This window comes from Cricetulus griseus, chromosome 5 (genome assembly GCF_003668045.3).
Source record: "Cricetulus griseus strain 17A/GY chromosome 5, alternate assembly CriGri-PICRH-1.0, whole genome shotgun sequence".
In the NCBI taxonomy this organism is placed as follows: Eukaryota; Metazoa; Chordata; class Mammalia; order Rodentia; family Cricetidae; genus Cricetulus; species Cricetulus griseus.
Genome location: NC_048598.1, coordinates 98,344,989 through 98,364,474, shown reverse-complemented (window position 1 = coordinate 98,364,474; position 19,486 = coordinate 98,344,989). Strand labels below are relative to the sequence as shown.

The 19,486-nt window shown below is 41.3% G+C and overlaps 1 protein-coding gene across 3 annotated transcripts; it reads left to right on the top strand.

Moving 5' to 3' along the window:
* Positions 1–3,909: 3,909 nt before the first annotated feature.
* Positions 3,910–19,209, top strand: LOC100750500 (zinc finger protein 883). Of its 3 annotated transcripts, XM_027416935.2 has the most exons (5): positions 3,910–4,060; positions 12,522–12,578; positions 12,802–12,928; positions 13,124–13,181; positions 16,704–19,209. In XM_027416935.2, exons 1-5 carry the CDS (start codon positions 4,058–4,060, stop codon positions 18,343–18,345), a joined length of 1,887 nt encoding a protein of 628 aa, XP_027272736.1. In that variant the 5' UTR covers positions 3,910–4,057; the 3' UTR covers positions 18,346–19,209. The 3 variants fall into 3 exon arrangements, with proteins under 3 accessions (XP_027272736.1, XP_027272737.1, XP_027272738.1); XM_027416936.2 differs by lacking the exon at positions 12,522–12,578; XM_027416937.2 differs by lacking the exons at positions 3,910–4,060; positions 12,522–12,578 and adding an exon at positions 4,128–4,479.
* Positions 19,210–19,486: the final 277 nt, after the last annotated feature.

Sequence of the window (19,486 nt, the reverse complement as noted above, 5' to 3'; positions counted from 1 at the left end):
CCGAGACCAAGGAGGAAGATCGCTAAACTGAGGCTCTCCTAGTCCAGAGAACTATTTCCAGGGCAGCCAATACTACACAAAGAAATCCTGCCTCGAAAACATCAAAACAAACAAGCAAAATAAAAGCAAAAGCAACAAAAAACAAATTTTGAAAAACAACATATTATCCTAGCAGTCTGGAATAAACATATTCTGTTTGGGGATTTCACTACATTGTAAAACAACCTGCTCTGAGATTCTGAGTGCATTTGCCCCCTCCCTGGCATATTCACTGTTCCTCATCTGCCTTTTCCACAACAGTAGTGCTTTAAGTTTGCTTGGTGCATTCCAGTCTCTTTCCACAAAGGGGAAATAAAACAACAACCAAAACCACAGGACTTGATGGTAGGCACAGGTGCCACACAGGTTCAAGCACAGGAACCACATACAGTGCTTGACAGAAATCCCCAAGGATTAGTGATGAGGCAAAATCCCATGATTTTCTCACGTCTTATGTTTAAATGTATGCCTTTCCTGCCAAGAAAATTAAAACCCACCAACAGAGGAATACAGTAAAGCGGAAGTACTCAACTAAGGGTACAGTTATAAAGAAACACTTTAAGTTCAGAAAAGGATTTCTATCCCTTATCAACTTGACACATAAATTCATCACTCTAAAAACCATAACCTTAGCAGAACATGGTGTTGCATGCCTTTAATCCCAGCTTTTAGGAAGCAGAGGCAGGCGGATCACTGAGCTGGGGCCAGCCTGGTCTACAGAAAGCATTCCAGGACAGCCCCCAAATCTACATAGAGAATACCTGTCTCAAAAAAAGAAAGATAAAAAGAAAGAAAAGAAACAGTTTTCTTTTCCCAGGGTCATGAAGATAGCTTCCATTCACTATAGTGAATACCTCCAATTATCAGGATCACTCAGACTGCTAATACAGAATCCACCTTGCTCATTCTCAGGTGACAATGGAAAGACACAATTGCTTTAACACTGTGACCTCATCATGCCTACTATTGCTTTGAGGACTGTGAAATATCTCCTTCAATACCATGACATTCACCAACGCAATAATGTTATTCACATGCACATTAGGGTTTATTTATTTCATTTCAGGATTATGGATGTTTTTGTTGCATGTACATCAGTGCACCTCATGTGAGCTTGGTGCCCTGGCTGCCCAGAAGATAGTGTTGTATTCCCTGAAACTGTAGTCTCAGACTGTTGTGAACCACCACACTGGTGCTGGTGAATGTTATGCTTAGCTTGTTTGTAAGCTATGTTACCCAGTATGTTGTATTCTATTAGAGCAAGAGAAAACAGGTTAAGACACATTTCCACTGTGGTGGGAAAGCCAACCTTTCCCAGACCAAGATCCACAGAAACAACCATGCTTTGTGTAACAATGTGACAGTATGTAGAAGTTTAAAAATAAAAAATAAAAACGGCCCAACACCCCTAATATCCTCTGTGGAAACTGATAGGTTATAAAATTCAGGTGTCTCAGAAGAAAGCCAGGCATGATACTACACATCTATAGTTTCAGAAGGCAGAAGGCAGAAGGACTGCATTCCAGAAAAGCCTAGGCCATCCGTTCACTTCCAGAATAACCTAAACTCCATGGTGAGACACTTCCTCTAATGAAGACCTCAGTGGGAAGCTCCTTCCTAGAGTGATACCCACATGGAAACAAGTTTCAGGGACTGACCCCCAGATTTGAGATGTGTCTGAAAAGGAGCACATCACCTAGCAGCAGACAGATCTCCATCCTTTCAAGGCCAGCCTGTTCTACAGAGTGTGTTCCAGAACACCCAAAAATACCTAAAGAAGCCCTGTCCTGATAAAACAAAAAAGAGCAAACAAGAACAAAAAAAAGAAAAGAAAAAATAAAAGAAAACCTCTAAGCAGTTCAATTGGTCAGTCTTGTTAATAATTTCAAAGACCCAAATCTTCATTTTATTGATTCTTTGTATTGTTTTTGTTGTGGCTTCTGTGCCATTAATGTCAGCCTTGATTTTGATTATGCCTTTCAATCTGTCACTTTCTGATGTTACTTGTCCTTATTTTTGTTTGTTTGTTTGTTTTGTTTTCTTCTTTTTTGAGACAGGGTTTCTCTCTGTAACACCCCTGGCTGTCTGGCTGTCCTGGAACTAGCTCTTGTACACCAGGCTGGTCTTGAACTCACAGACATCCTCTTGCCTCTGCCTCCCAAGTGCTGGGATTAAAGGTGTGCTCCACCAACGCGCGGCTTGTCCTTGATTTTCTAAGGCCTTCAGGTCCATTATTGTTATTCATTTCAGATATCTCGAATGTTTTGTTGTAGGTACTTAATTCTATTAACTATCTTCCTTGGACTGCCACCATTGTGTCCTGTGGGTTTTTACATTTTGTGGATTTTTTGTCCAGTTGCCAGCACTGATTAATATATATTATGTTTTTACTTTCATGCATTTTAAAGAGTTTTTCAGGTTTTTTTTTTGTTTCTTGTTACTATTATCATTCAGTAGTGTGGTGTTTAATTTCAGTGATTTTATATACTTTCTGTGGTTTCTATTTCTGAAAATATCAAGCTTTATCCTTTGTTGTCCGATAGAATGCTTATTGTTACTACAATTTCTCTTGTTTGTTGAGACTCACTTTATGGTCTTATATGTGACTGGTTTTAGAAAAAAAAGTCCCATGGGCTACTGAGAGGAATGTATTTTTTTTTTTGCATGTGAATGGATTGTCCTGAAGATGTTTATTAGGTCTGTTTGTTTTATGATATTTAACTACAGTGTTTGTTTTTGTTCAGATCTTTCCCGATTTTCATTGTAATGCAAACCAATTGAAATTCAACTCATAGTCAGAAGTGCTATGCTTCCCTCCTTCCATAGTCACCTCTTTATTAAATCACTGCCTTTTCCTCTCTTCCTTTCACTTGAAGTTTATCTGTGATGATGAGGATTAATGACACATTTTAGTAGATAGAGACCCGGAGAAAGTGTTTGTGAATTGGATAGTTTACATTGGTCAAAACTTTAATGTGACTGTGGAAAACTGTCCCTCTTGTGAATGTTAAGGTGCTGAAGGAGAGATTTCTGAGCTATGGAAGCCATAGGAAGCTCCCCAGTTAATGTATTTGGTATCTCTCATCACCAAGAAATGTTCTTCTGTGACACTTGCTATGCAGCAGTGTGTGTGATCCTGAGAATATGTTTACACTTGATAGTGTAGATTATCTTCTTGACCTTGGGCAAAGTAAGGTCTGTTCCTCTTCCGAATCCTTTGTGGAATATTGCTTCCGGGTAATTCTATTTTATTTTATTTTATTTTATTTTATTTTTTGGTCTTTTCGTGACAGGGTTTCTCTGTGACTTTGGAGGCTGTCCTGGAACTAGCTCTTGTAGACCAGGCTGGTCTCGAATTTACAGAGATCCGCCTGCCTCTGCCTCCCGAGTGCTGGGATTAAAGGCATGTGCCACTTCCACCGGGCGGGTAATTCTGTTTTATACATTCACTCAATAAATGTATTCATCACAAATTCCTTAACTGGCACTTCGAGTCCTAGTTCTTCCTACTGTACTTTCACTGATCCGGGGCCCTTCCTGTTTTGGTCATGGGTTTTCTTTAAGGGCACTGAATCCGGGATGTCCAGAGCCAAACCTGTGGCACAATTTTATGTGGAATAAACAGTAGGAGCCCACTGAGAGCACTATAAAATCCCAGAGGGTGTTCCCTTTAAATGCAATTATCCCTCAGGTTTACTCCAAAGGGAACGCCTGGGTTACGGCTGGGTGTTGCTTTTATCAAACATTTTCATTTGCTTCCGTGATGGGAAAGGATGTTGGTCCTGCTACTCATGAGTAAGAAGGCGGGTCCAGCAGCTTTCGCCAATCGGGGATGCTGTTACTTCCTGACTGGAACTGTCAAATGGGGAACAAGAATGTTCTGGGGTTTCCGCCCCTGGCTCCATTTTTGAATCCCGTGTAGCTTTTGTGAGGTGTCTGACAGCTGGTTTCACTCGGTGTCACCTATTCTGGCGGCAGGTCCCTCAGAGAGGACCCCTGCGTGCGTCCGAAGCAGGAAATGGTGAGTGCGCACTGGCTCCGGGAGTCACGGGCGCGGCCTTGGTGCAGCCCGGCGCCGCCGATCGGACGGTCCCCTGGCGCTGTGCTGCAGCCTGAGGTGGCGTCTGACACCCGAGGAGCCCGCAGCCAGGAGTGGGGAGGCCCCTCCGATGCTGTCGTGGTAAAAGTGCCTCATCCCATGTCGTGGTAAAAGTGCCTCATCCCATCCCCAACCTGTCATGGGGAATCCGCGGTGAACCAGCGCCTCCGCAGACAATGCGGCGCGGACGGGCTGGTGACGCGGAGTCGGGACGTGGGTGGTGAGCCCTGGTGCCTGTCTGCCCTTGCGCACTCGCGTGTGACCTGCTTTATTGTTGCCTGTGATCTCTTTGGGGTTGTATTGTTTTTTCTCTACGTCTCCGAGCAGAAGGGGTCTGTAACGTGAGTTTATTTATTTATATATTTATTTATTTTCGAGACAGGGTTTCTCTGTATTGTTTTGGAGGCTGTCCTGGAACTAGCTCTTGTAAACCAGACTGGTCTCGAACTCACAGAGATCCACCTGCCTCTGCCTCCCGAGTGCTGGGATTAAAGGCGTGCGCCACCAACGCCTGGCTGTGAGTTTATTTTAATTTTCTTTTATTTTCCACTTGTCGGTTTTTCTATCCCGGAGCTCCATACGTAGCCGTGGATGACCTTGAACTTGTGATCCTCCATTCTCCTCCCAAGTTTTGGGGTTGCAAGGCATGAGTCGCCGCACTTGCCTTGATATGGTGCTGGAAAGGAAAACGAGCGAGGGAGTGCCTGCATCTATTAAGCAAACACTCTGTCAGCTGAGCCACATCCTCAGCCCTGCTGGCCATTTTAAAAGTAGGTCATTTTTCTCCCCCAAATTCTGACAGAAAGATCATACAGATGTCTTAGTTTCCTGAGCAGCAGTTGTGTCATTGATGGCTTAGCACAACCCTCTTGTGTGGCAAACACTGAATGGGTACTGATGAGATTATTGGGAACATTTTTTGAGACAGCGTTTTACTATGTAGCTTTTGCTGATCTGGAACTTGGTATGTTGACAAAGCTGTTCTTGGACTGACCAAGATCAGCCTGCTTCTGCCTCCCTAGTGCTAGGAGTAAAGGTGGATGTACAATACCCAGCCTTGGGATATAAAATGTTCAAGTACATTATCATGATTCTCTGAATTTTAGGGTGTCTATTGTAATGCCTCCTTTCCCATCTCTAATTTTTTTAATAGGGGTGGGGTGGGGGGGGGTCTTTTCTCTCTTCTTTAATTTGGCTAAGGGCTTATCAATCATGTCTCTGTTTTTAAACACCAACTCTTTTTTTTTTTTTTGGTTTTTCAAGACAGGGTTTCTCTGTGGCTTTGGAGGCTGTCCTGGAACTAGCTCTTGTAGACCAGGCTGGTCTCGAACTCACAGAGATCCACCTGCCTCTGCCTCCCGAGTGCTGGGATTAAAGGCGTGCGCCACCACCGCCCCGCTAAACACCAACTCTTAATTCTGTCGATTCTATTTATTTATTTATTTATTTATTTATTTATGTTTAGTTTGTTTTTCATATGAGTGAGTTTTGCTGGCAAAAAAAAAGGAATGCAGCCTGTTTGCCAGGTGCACAGAGGTCAGAAGGAAGCATTAGACACCTCCACCCCCCAGTAAGTGGAGTTTCAGGACCCACTGTGTTGGTCCTGAAAAATGAAGTCAGATCCTCTGCAGAAGCAACACATGCTCTTCTGTGCCATCTCTCCACCTTGGTGGTTTTTTCTTCCCACTTTTGTTTTATTAATTTCAGCCTTGATCTTCATTACTTCTTCCATTTAGTGATTTGGAGTTTGGTTTCTTGTTTACCCAATACCTAAGGTCCTTTTTTAGGTTGTTCATCTGAGATCTGATTTTTTTGGAAAAACTTATATTTTGTTTTGTGTGTTCAAGGGTGTGTGTGTGTGTGTGTGTGTGTGTGTGTGTGTGTGTGTGTGTGTGTGTACTTGGGTTTCTACAGAGGCCAGAAGAAGGAGTTGGATCCCCTAGAGCTGGAATTATATGCAGGTGTAAGCCACTCATTGTGAGAGCTAGAAACCAAACTTGAGTCCTCTGGAAGAGCCACAAGTATCCTAACTGCTGAGCCATCTCTCCAGCTTTGTGTCTGATTTCCCCCCCAAAGTATAAACTCATATTTTGTAGGAAAACTTGCAGAATAATATTGCCCTAATCCCCAAGGTGACTCACTCCCCTTGACCTCCAAAGAGGGATGTGTAGATCTCTTGCCAGTGCACAGGAGTAAAAAGGACATGGTAGTCTTCAAGATAACAGCAGATTCTTCTCACAAATCTGGGATGTCGAGGCACAGTTTTTTGAGTATCATTCCTCCAGCATGAAGCCAGGGTTTTGAACTTTGGGGTTAGGAACCGGGGTACAGGACAATAAGGGAGGTATGAACCCTGAGATTCTTGTCTGTGGCACTGGGATGAGATGGGGAGGAGTCCTCACCTATGCAGAGCAGAGTGGGAGGGGGCAAGTGGGCTTCTGCTGCCTGGCAGGCTCTGGTCTGAGCAGTAAAGAGCCCATAATCCCACACTTTCAACTTGCAGGTCTATAGGACTCTACTGCCTGAGGACATGTCAGAGGTCCAGAGTTTTCTTTGGGACTTTAGGGGGAGTCAAGGTATGAATGGGAGGTAAATGGCATGGTGTGTTTTGTGTGTGTGTGTGGGGGGGTCACAGTCTTAGACAAGAGTCCTTTGGGCCAGAGGTAGTGCAGAAAGATTCACTGAATTCTGACATGGTAGGTATTGGAGGGACCAGGGTAGACAGGGTTCCATAAATATGGTTAATATTATCCATTAAGCCATTCTCCTTGTCATTGAGACCCAGGAGCAACCCCCTAAACATCAGGAGGTACCAGAGGCAGTAGGAGGGAGGTCCCAGGCCTCTGAGCTCCAACATTAGGGGCCCCCAGCACTCTTCTAGGGTGGACAGCTAGTGATATGGAGGTTTTCCTGATCAGCACAGAGAACAGCAGCATCAAAGTAGGTCATTTTCAGTGGGCTGTGCTCAGAGACCCCCAGAGTAAAGAACTAGGAGGGCGGAGAGGAAGTCCCTCTTGTCTGATTTTTGTTGTTGTCTTTGTGTTTTGGTTTGGTTAGTGTTTATTTTATTTTATTTTATTTTATTTTATTTTATTTTTAGGACATGGTGTCTCTATGTAGCCCTGGCTGCCCTGGAGCTCAACTCTGTAAACCAGGCTGGCCTTTCGCTCAGAGATCCACCTGCCTCTGCCTCCCAAGAGCTGAGATTAAAGGTGTGTGCCACCACCGCTCAGCCATTCTTGTATGATTTTAACATAGGAAAATAAGTTATAAATGTCCCTATTAGTACTGTCTTCGTTGTATTTATCTCACGTTATGCCTTCATTTTCATTTAATTCAAGGAAGGACTTGATCTCCTTAATTTCTTCAGTGACACATTCATCACTCAGTAGTGTGTTATATGAGTTGGTAGATTTTCTGTAATTCCTCTTGCTATTGGCTTCCGTCTTATTGCATTGTGATCAGATAGAATACAAGACATCATTTTAGGCTGCCTCTGTTTGTTGAAACTTGCTTTATATCCTCATATAGAGACTTTCCATTAGTTGCTTAGAAGTGTGTACACTCTCTTGGGTTTGAGTGGAATATTCTTTGTGTGTTTACTTGGTTCATTTGTTATATGGTGTCATTCAATCTGTTTGTTTGTTTATTGGCCTTTTGAGACTCAGTCTGAATTATGTAACTCCAATTGGCCTGGAACTTGCTATATAGATCAGTATGGTCTAAAATTTATGGAGATCCACCTGCCTCTGCCTTCTGAGTGCTGGGATTAGAGGCGTGCCCTACCACAGCTTACCTCATTGTGTCATTTAGTTATAGATTTTTTTTATCTAGTTCTTTAGTTGACTGATGAGTTGGGTATTGAAGTCACTGAGTATTACTTCATTTGAATTAATCTGTGACTTCATATGTAGTTCTTTGGTGGCATTCTACTAGAGATATGACCAATCGTCTTTTCAAGACAGACAGGAAAGCAACCATGGAGTAAAGTATGGTTACTACCAAAACTCAGCTTGGTGAACCAATGTGTTTTATTGGGGTGATGATAGAAATATAAGTTAAGAGTTACTTACAGGGTTAGAAATGAATCAAAGACAGCTGCATAACCAAGCCACCCTTAGCATGGGTGACAGCTCAGGAATGCTGGTCACCCAGAGAACCTTGCACAGCCTGTCGGCAGCTCGGCAGCTCAACTGGCTTGCTCTTCCAAGCAGGTTGGCTACTCTCTGCTTTTTCCAGGCTGCTCTGCTTGTAAGAAGGAACCAAAGTGAAGCCATTTTGAATAGAATTTTCATTTTGACTAAAGGTCAAATAAGTTTAACTTTCCAAGAGATTCCTGGGTAACTGACATCCTGGTTGGCAAGTTGAAGCATGAATGATGGGCAAGCTGCCAACCATGGGAGTAAGACAACCAATGAGAAGAAATGTCCCTAGGAAAGCTTCTGATCCCTAAATGCTGATTGGTGGAAAATGTAGCTATAACTTGGCACAGATGTTTGTGGGTTTTGTGCTTAAAATCCCTGTAACATTCCACTTCAGGGTCACAGTTCAGCTCCCAAGTCTGTTCTGTTTCCCTGACTGATCAGTATCAGCTTGATTACAGTAAACACTAGTTTCTGCATTCTTGATGTTTGAATTATGTTGCTTTCAAGTGGACTCCATAACATGCTGGTCTGAGCCTCTTCCAGGCAGCTCATCTGGTCTGAGAGCCTTCTAGCTAACTCACTTTGTCTGGAAATGTGTCTCTTTTTGAGATAGTGTCTCACTGTGTAGCTCTGACTGTCCTGCAGTTCATCATGTTGACCAGAATGGCCTCCATCCACCTGCCTCTGCCTCTCATGTGCTAGGATTAAAGACATGAATCACTATGTCACTATGTCTGACCATGAATAGCTCTTTTTTTTGGGGGGGGGTGTCGAGACAGGGTTTCTCTGTATTGTTTTGGAGGCTGTCTTGGAACTTGCTATGTAGACCAGGCTGGCCTCAAAATCACAGAGATCTGCCTGCCTCTGCCTCCCGAGTACTGGGATTAAAGACATGTGCCACCACCTCCAGAACCTTTAATAACTCTTAATGTTAATGTCTTAATTCCTTTCAGGCAGTGGTGGCACACACTTTTAATCCCAGCACTTGGGGATCAGAGACAAGCAGATCTTTGAGTTTGAGGCCAGCCTGATCTACATAGTAGATCCAGGACATCCAGGGCTACACAAAGAAACTATGTGTGTGTGTGTGGGGGGGGACCTTAATTCCTACCTTACCATCAAGGATGAATACCATCTTAGGGTAAAAGAATTTAAACTTGTCTATTACATAGATAAACCAAGAAGGTATAGCTGCTGTTTATGTGATAAAATAGACCTCAAAACTAGTCAAAAGTGTCTGTCATTTCATACTTGTTATAAGAATAATCTACCAAGAGGAAATTACAACACAAAACACACACAACAAATACAGGTACACCCAATTTTGTAAAAGACATCACTAGATCTAAAATTAGAAGTAATGGATGACTTCAGTAAGCTACTCTTGTCAGCTAATTCATCTAGGCAAAAAAAAAAAAACTAAACTAGGAAACATTATATCATAAATCAATGGACCTAGTAAACATGTACTAAAACAATCTAGCCAAACGCTAAAGAATACACAATCTTCTCAGGATCCTATGGGACTTTCTTCAAACTCAATCATATTAGTGATTCACAAAAAGAATTCACAAAGAGAATCTCTACAAATATAGAGAAATTGCATTCTGTTTGACCAAATGGACTAAAGGTGATTATTATCAGCAATAGAACTACAAATCTTTACAGACTCATAGAAACGGAACAACATACCACTAAATAATAATTAGGTCGAGGAACAAATGAAGAAAGAAAACTTCAATTTCCTAAATTTAAATGAAAAAACACAGTATAACCAAGTCTATGGGATAGAATAAAGGCAGTTTTAAGGATAGTTGATAGTATTGGTTGGCTATGTTTTAAAAAAATGGTTACAACACAAATTGTGAAATTAATGGCACACCCAAAGTCCTTGGAAAAATAAGAAAAAAAAGTTCATATTTTCTTCCCTTGGAGCCAGTATTTCTTTTCTTTTTTCCTTTGAGACAAAATTTTGTGGCCTAGGCTGGGCTCAAACTAATAATCTTCCCTGCTTAGTCTCATGACTATCAAGATTGCAGGTACACATCACCATGCTTTGTATAACCACTTCTAACTGTAGGCTTATTGGTAGCAAAGCTTGAAACTTAACAGGCACACTGAGAGTTTTTTCTGTGCACATCACTTTTTCACATCACAAGGCCTTACTCCCTATGAGAACTATGAGATCACAGCAGCATAGCCAACATATGCAATGAGAGAAGCAAAAGCAGCATTAGAGAGGGTCAGAGGGTGCATGAATTGCAAGTGTGGGATCTGCAGATAAGTTGGGATGTTCTATCTCGCAGTATCAGAGCACAGCCCACTGAAAATGACTGCTATCTATCTTTAGTAATATTAGTCCTAGGTCTTTCCCAGTTTCTCCCTTCAGTAATCTTCCTAATATATCCAAACTGTGGAGTTGAGCAGGGTCGGCTCACCAATTATTGCTTGGGGTTTGAAAGGAAGGGTTTAACTGTTAAGGAATGGAGCATGCAGAGGGTTCTGTATTGTTTCCGATTGGGTTACATTTGGAAAGTCTTGCTCACTGCACATGTCCTTTCTCATCAAGCATCTGAGTTTAATCATATGCCTAATTAAGAATTTAGGTACTAATTTTGAGAACATGATTTGCCTTATGTTACATGTTACATGTGTTATAATTTTCAGGCCATTTTCCATTGTTACTAGGTGTGTTCCAAATGTAATTGAATAGATATTGTTGTGCCCAAATTTTGAAACCTCCAAATCACCAAGAGGCCCCTTCAATGCAAAAGCAAAGAGTCTTTTATTGTAGTTGTTTAACAAGCTAACCCCATTAGCTCGGGCCCTTCATCCATCCACCAAGGCAGATGGTTGCAGAAAGACCCCGAGAAACCACGAGCGGGGAATCTTAGAGAACAGCCTAAGAGGAGTGTTTAGGGGTGTGCAACAGTCTCAGGACTGGTGCGCTTGAACGGCCTGCCCTGTGTTGATTGGTCAACTGGTTGTTATGGCCCTCCCAGGGTGGTTGCTATGCTCTGCATGTTGTGCACTTGTACATAAAGCACACCCAGAGCTGTAAAGCACAGCCTCGCCAGCTAACTTCTGATTGGTTCCTTGCCATGAGGAGGGCATCTGCCCTCTTAGTTACTAGGGTAGGCCTAGCAAGGTCAGGCAAGCACATGCCAGCCTGTCATGGCTGCCAAAATGGGGGCCCTTCAATATAAGGGATTAATAAAGTGTTACCAGAGGGACTAACATATTGCCATATTTTAAAGCATCAAACCTGAGAGTGGATGTGGTCCAAGGTTACCTACAGATGATTGTTCAAAGAATACTCACAGGGTGCTAGGTGCATTGTTTGGAGGGGACAGGGTGTAAAACCCAAGTAATGTCTCAGATTGCTTAGCTTGTCCTGTACTTCCCTGTCTCAGTGTTGTCCCAGGGCCTAGAATTAATCTCATACCAATTACAACTGCTTTCTCATCACCTCATGTCTGAAACTGTAAGCTTGCTTACACTCTTCATTTACCAAAATACTTCATTGTTTTTAAATGCAAGTTCCTTTACACTCCTGGGCCCAGGGCACAATTCTTGACCCAAAAAGCAAAGTAAGGTCCCTGTCTCGGTTCCAGACTGAGTCGTTTCCCTCTGAACCTTTCTGAGCTTGCCTCTTGGGTATTTCTTTCTTCATTTTTGTTGTAACATCTACCACAATGATCCATTCAGATTTGTGTATTCTAGTATGTATGCTGATTCTCTCTCTCTCTCTCTCTCTCTCTCTCTCTCTCTCTCTCTCTCTCTCTTTCTCTGTGTGTGTGTGTGTGTGTGTGTGTCTGTCTGCCTGTCTGTCTGACTATCTGCCTGTCTGTCTGTCCTTAAGAAAAGAACAATTCTTTTATCTCTCACAAGAAAAAAAAAAGTTGAAAATGCCCAGAGAACCTGGCCAGGTTTATTGCCTCACTTCTTTGTGTCTGTTCCTATCCGTGATAAACTACTCTGAGAAAAATGACTTAAGGCAGAAAAAGTTTATTTCATCTTCTGGTTGAAGGGTTCAATAAATCATGACGGAAACCTTAAAGCAATAGTGTGGAACAGATAGTGAAAAATCACAGTCAAGAATAGAGTGCCAAGAGGCTGTGTGTTCCTCAGCTCCCTTCTTCCTCTACTGTAATACTGCACACAAGTCAAAGAATGTTTCCACACAATGATAATGTGTGTGGAGGCAAACACAATGACTTCTTTGGGTTTACTTCTAGAGAAAACACAAGAAGAAAATGTTGGAGAGGACTACCAGAATCTCAGGGAAATCTGAGGTAATTTATACTCGAGAGAGGAATTTACATCAAACATTTGGGAATGATAGGCCAGTTGAGAACCTAGTAGCGTACCCAGTAATTCATATAATCATAGTTTCTCATGTTAACCTTTATCTGCATAACCACTTAGAAGTGTCTTCAGAAGGTATGTGCTAGATGCTTCTGCATCCAGCCAGCCTGTCAGTTAAAACCAACCATCCTGATATGTGCATTGTTTTAGGAGCCAGTGACCTTTGAGGATGTGGCTGTGAACTTCACCTCAGGAGAATGGACTTTGTTGGATTCCAATCAAAAGAAGCTCTACAGAGATGTGATGAAGGAAACCTTTATGAACCTGCTCTCCATAGGTAAAAGCACACTATGCGTCCTTAGCTTATTCAGAGACGGTTGTTTCCTGCTTGTGTGTGTAATGGTTTGTGGTTTGATATATTGAAAGGGAACATGTAGTGAAGTTAATGTGTCTGGTCACATCGTAAGATTTAGAATGTAATAAATCTTTATAATGGTGACTATGTCAATGATTTCTTTGGGTTTACTTCTAGAGAAAACACAAGAAGAAAATAATGAAGAGGACCACCAGAATCTCAGGAGAAATCTGGGGTAATTTATATTCAACCAAGAGGAATTTACATCAAACATTTGGGAATGACAGGACAGCTGAGAACCTAGTAAATTATCCAACTACATATAAGTATAAATTAATTATAGGAGATGTTTATAAAACTCTATTGGATGCAATCATTCAAAATTTGAACATCCCATCTCTGTAATTTCTGAATGTCATCACAATGTGATGCCACATTTATCGTGTAAGAAATTTTTCAGTGGTTCATTACATAAAAACTCGCCTCATTCTCACAAGTATTAGATGTATTTTTTATGGTGTTTTCTTGGAGTTTTACATATAAGAGCTGTTTTGTTGTTATCTTGCTTTTTAGAATTATTTGGTTTTGTTTTGTTTTTTTATGTGTGCTTTGAGTGTATGTTTGTGTATCACATTCATGTAGTACTTTTGGAGGCCAGAAGAGGGCATAAGATTCCCATCCCCTGGGATTAATAGTTATAGACAGTTGTGAACCACCGTGTGGTGGTGGTGCTAGAGTCAAACATGGTTTGATTCAGTCCTCTTTAACTTATGAGTCACATCACTAACCTCAGAATAGCTGTTCTTAATTTCCTTTTTATTGCTGAGATAAACACCAGGACAAAAGACGTTAGATGGCAAGAGCTTATTTTGGGTCCTGCCCTGCCCTGCCCTGCCCTGCCCATATGTTCATGGGTGGTACCCACAGTAGGCCCTCACACATCAATTATTAATCAAGAAAATACTTCCACAGACTTGCCTACAGGCAAATCTAATGGAACCATTTTCTCAATTGAGAGTCCTTCTTTTCAGATGAACATAGCTTGTGTTGAGTTGAAAACAAAACAACAACAACAAAAAACTAACCAGCACAACTGACTCCTTATCATCATGCCATACGAATTCACCACTCTCACACAATAACTTTCCCTTTCTTATTTGTCCTCATGAACCCGTGGTAATATCATAGTATAAATCAGAGCATAACTTTAGGAATCACAGAATCACAGTCTTTTTTTTTTTTTCCAAGACAGGGTTTCTCTGTATTGCTTTGGAGCCTATCCTAGAACTCACTCTGTAGACCAGGCTGGCCTCAATCTCACAGAGATCCACCTGCCTCTGCCTCCCAAGTGCTTGGATTATAGGCGTGCGCCACCAACACCCGGCTGAATCCCACAGTCTTAAACAAAGTTTATACACTTTAAATATTCAGTGTCTCCTAAACCTAAAACATCTCTGTGGGCTCCTGTAAAATCAATTATAAGATAGGCACTTCTTCTTTCAAAGGGGAAGAAGAAGAGCACAGTTACAATTAGATCAAAGCAAACCCAAAAATCAACAGTGTTAATCAAATTCTGTAGCTCAGTGTACTTCATCCAGGCATCACTTGTGATAGTCTGGTCTCGAAGGGGCTTAGGGTACACAGCTTTTATGTCTCTGCCATACATCGCACACACCACTTGACTCATAGACTCAGATCGGCTCCAGTCCACAACTGCTGCTGTCCTTGGCAGTCATCCATGGTATTAGCATCTCATATGCTAGGGTGCATACAGGTTACAGCTTTGCCACGCACTTTCTGATCTCTCCTCAGGAACTCCGCCCCTGACATGTGGTGCAAAAATCTCATCTGTTCTCAATAAACCCTTCTGGGTTTTTACCTTCAGCAGTGATATCTCCTGGCCTCCCACCGTACCCTGCCTCAGCTTCTCTCCATGACCTCTTCATTCCTGTAGTTCTTTTGATGCTGAAGTCAATACTACCTGACAGAATCTTACACACTGCAACCTTTTGCTGACCGAAATCTCTGAAGATTTCACCTCAGTGCTGGTTGTTTATCGTAGCTGATTCTTCAGTCCCAGCTGACCAGAAAACATAGCTTGTTAATGCAAACTATTTATTAAACCACTCGATTAGAGCCTTTGAGGTTCACTTGAACATCCTTTTGAGAGTTTGCTTGGATGTTATAACATGGGAGCATAGCTACTCATATACCCTTAACATAAGACTGGCTTTCCTCTACTCAGGGAAGGTTATCCTCTTTGACAAAGCACACAGCTTTAGCAGGGATACTTTTGGAGATGTGACGGTGGAAGGGGACACTCCCTCACCAGCCACATCAACCAAATCAAATCTAGTTATCAAGGGGGTGTGATATGAGTTGCAGCCAGGTCACCCTCAGACATCCTTTTGAAACTTGACAAGGCATTGTCTACATTGCTCGTTGTTATATTCCAATCTGCCAAAACAGATCATTAAACTTTGAGCACTCTCTGGCCTTTCCAGTTGAAAGTTCTAATCTAAGCTCTATCACAGTCCTTCCAAAAATAACATGGTCAGGTTTGAACAGCAATAGCCGATGGACTTGGTACCAATTTCTCTTTTAGTTTGCTTTATAGCCCTGTGGTAAATACCATGACCAAAAGCAACTTGGGAAGAAAAGGGTTTATTTTGGCTTGCACTTCATGTCAATGTCTATCATCAAGGGAAGCCAGGCCAGGAACATAAGGTTGGCAGGTCCCTGGAAGCAGAAACCATGGAAGAGCACTGCTTACTGGCTTGCTTGCTATCTTATACAACCCAGGCCCACTTGCCCAGGGGAGACACCAATCACAGCAAGCTGGGTTCTCCCATATAACTTATTAGTCAAGAAAGTGCCCCTATAGAGTTACCTACAGGCCAATCTGATAGAGCCAATTTCCCAATTGAAGTTCCAGCTTCTCAGATGGCCCTGTCTTGTGTCATGTTGATAAAAATCTAACCAGTGCCTTTAATCCCAGCACTCGGGAGGCAGAGGCAGCCGGATCTCAGTGAGTTCGAGGCCAGCCTGGTCTCCAGAGCGAGTGCCAGGATAGGCTCCAAAGCTACATAGAGAAACCCTGTCTCAAAAAAACCAAAAAAAAAAAAAAAAAAAAAAAAAATCTAACCAGCACATGTTATATATTTCAAATGCCTAAGTGGAGTCATATTCCCTAATGTCATGTGATTGTTATTCTTTTATACTAACACCAGGACCTTGGCTGAAAATTCTCTCCTTTTATGTACGTAAGTCATTTTAGTTTATGTGTATGTTTGGTTTCATGTGAGTGTATGCCACACGTGTGTGAGAAGGATTTGTAGAGCCAGATGAGGGCTATAGGTCCCTTGAATCTGAAACCATATGCCACTGTGAACCCACCCATAGGGATGCTGGACCTCGGTCTTCTGGAAGAGGAAGAGGTACTCTTTAACTATTAAGCCATCTCTCCAGATTCTCCATACGTGGCTCTGTATGATTCTGCTCTGTAACTATAACTCCAGTGGACCACTGGAGTCAGTCACCAACACTTTCTTTGCCTAATAAAGAATATACTAGCACTAATAGCTTCTCATGCACCAAAGTATTCATTATTTATTGGAAACACCTTCTCATACACTAAAGAGTTCACACTGGAGAGAAATCTTACTAATGTAAACATTATGAAAATGCCTTCACTATTTCTAGATCCAATAATGCTCTTCTTGTCTTTTTTTCTTTTTCTTTTTTTTTTTTTTTTCAGAACTCAGGTGGTTGAGAAAGACAGTGAATATGAACATGAGAATTGGTGTGAAGAAACCCAGCAACAGATTCCAGTACATATTGTTAATGAGGACATGCCTCCTGCTATAACATTATATGAAAGCAGTTTGTGTGTAAGAAATGTCATTGATAATTTACCCTCAGATGTTCACCTCAGTGATCAAACTAAAGAGAAACTACTTGAGTGTAAGGAACCTGTGGAGAAGGCTTTTAAACATGAGAAATTTTGGCAAGAGGTGGGTCATTCTGGGTCATTTCAGGTACATGAAAGTTCTAGAGATAAATCCTATGAAAATCAATGCACTCCAGCTTGTGGGAGTCTCCATTATGATCAGCATCAGGAGAGAGCTTACACTGGAAATAACCACAATGAGAATGCCTTTACAAATTGTACAAATGGCCAGGTAGATGAAAGAATCTATACTGAAGTAAAACCATTCGTGTGTAAGCAGTGTGGAGAAGCCTTTGTTAATTCCAGTCACCTTATCAGTCATGAGCGAATTCATATTGTAGAGAAGTGTTATATTTGCAAACAGTGTGGAAAAACATTTAGATATTTGTCATGCTTTCAAAAACATGAAAGAATTCACAGTGGAGAGCCTTATGCTTGTGAGCAATGTGGGAAAGCATTTATTCAGTTGAAAAACCTACTCATGCACCAAAGAATTCACACTGGAGAAAATTCTTATGAATGTAAACATTGTGAAAAAGTCTTCACTATTTCCAATGCTGATCATGTTCATGAAAAACTTCACTGTGTAGAGAAGCCTTATTCATGTAAGCATTGTGGGAAAGCTTTCACTAGTCCCGATGACTATAATAGTTGTGAAAGGATTCACACTGGAGAGAATCCCTTTGTATGTAAAAAATGTGGGAAAGCATTCAAACGTTTGGGTCATTTTATGAATCATGAAAGAATTCACACTGGAGAGAAGCCTTATGCATGTAAACATTGTGGAAAATCCTTCACCAGTTCCAGTGACCGTAACAGTCATGAAAGAATACATACTGGAGAGAAACCCTTTGTATGTAAAACATGTGGGAAAGCATTCAGTCGTTCTGATTATCTTATCAGTCATAGAAGGATACACACTGGAGAGAAGCCTTATGCATGTAAGTATTGTGGAAAGCCCTTTGCCACTTCCAGTGACAGAAACAGCCATGAAAGAATTCATACTGGTAAGAGATCCTTTCTATGTAAAAAATGTGGAAAAGTTTTCATTCTTTCTGGTGATCTAATCAAGCACGAAAGAATTCACACTGGAGAGAAGCCTTATGCATGCAAACATTGTGGAAAAGCCTTCACCACTTCAAGTGCCCGTAACAGTCATGAAAGAATTCACACTGGAGAGAAGCCTTATACATGTAAACATTGCACAAAAACTTTTGCCACTTCCAGTACACGTAACAGTCATGAAAAAACTCACACTGCAGAGAAGCATTTTGCATGTAACCCTTGTGGAAAAACCTTCAACAGTCAGAGTTCCTATTACACTCATAAAAAAATTCATTCTATGAAAGAGAAACTTTACATATGTAAACACTGTGGGAAAGAATTCACCTATTGTGGTAATTTCCTCAAGCATGAAAGAATTCATGCTATAGAGTCCTTGTCCATGTGAGCAATCTGTGAAAAGGTCTCTGTGTCTTACATACCATCACAAACCCATACAAGGTCTCATAATGAAGAACTTGCTCAACTAGAAACAGTATGGCATTCTGTGTGGTCAACTTGCCTTTATTGTGAGGTAGGAAAAAAGCATTTAGATGACCATGAGATGGCTTAGTTAGTAGAAGTTCTTTTGGGTTAGCCTGATCTCAGTTTTAACCATGGAAGTCACATGGTGAAAACAGAGAACCAATTCCCAAAAGTTGTCTTCTGAGTTCCACATGCACACCATTGCATGTATGTGTGTGTGTGCATAAATGAAGTAAAAAAAAAAAATGTAGCACTAAAGCAAGAAAAAGAAAAAAAAAGTTTGAAGTGAAAAGAAACAGATATGAGTAGCAACAGTGTAATTTTAGCCCTAATATATAAGCAAAATCAGGATAAATCCTGTTCTGATATATGTTTTAATGCTTGTCTGTTTATTGCAGCTCAGGTAGGAGGCTGGCAAAATAGGACATTTGAATACCACTTGGAACTTTTTTTTTTTTTTTTTTTTTGGTTTTTCGAGACAGGGTTTCTCTGTGTAGCTTTGGAGCCTATCCTGGCACTCGCTCTGGAGACCAGGCTGGTCTCGAACTCACAGAGATCCACCTGCCTCTGCCTCCCAAGTGCTGACCACTTGGAACTTTTAAGGTGAACTTGTTCCAACCAAATGAAAATTTAATGAAAAAAATAAAGCTGTGTGATTTTTCAGTTGAAATAAAGCTTGTAAAACATTTCATGTAGTTAAATATTGCAAAGAGAATTTAAGTTTGTGTAGCATATTTTAAAAATAATATGAAAGAATTACAATAAAAATGTTAGCATTTTGATCTTTGGTCCATTTGTTTACATGAATTTTGTGTTTGCCTTTTTGTTTTTAGTCTTGGAGGTAACATTTATGTAATAATGTTGGCATAATTTTCTGGTCTGCCATTCCTGTCGCTTGAAGGACAGGCCTCGAAAAAAAGATGCATCCAACAACAACTAGCATTTAAAGAAATTGGTTGCAGCCTGGAGAAATGGCTCAGTGATTAACAGATTTGCTTGTTTTCCAGGGGGCCTTAGCTTGGTTTCCAGCATGTGTATTGGGTGGCTTTCAGCTAACTTTAGCT

Coding starts and splice junctions, on each gene's coding strand:
- LOC100750500 (XM_027416935.2), top strand. Junction 12,929..13,123: donor TATGAACCTGCTCTCCATAG/GTAAAAGCACAC, acceptor GTTTACTTCTAG/AGAAAACACAAGAAGAAAAT. Junction 13,182..16,703: donor AATCTCAGGAGAAATCTGGG/GTAATTTATATT, acceptor TTTTTTTTTCAG/AACTCAGGTGGTTGAGAAAG.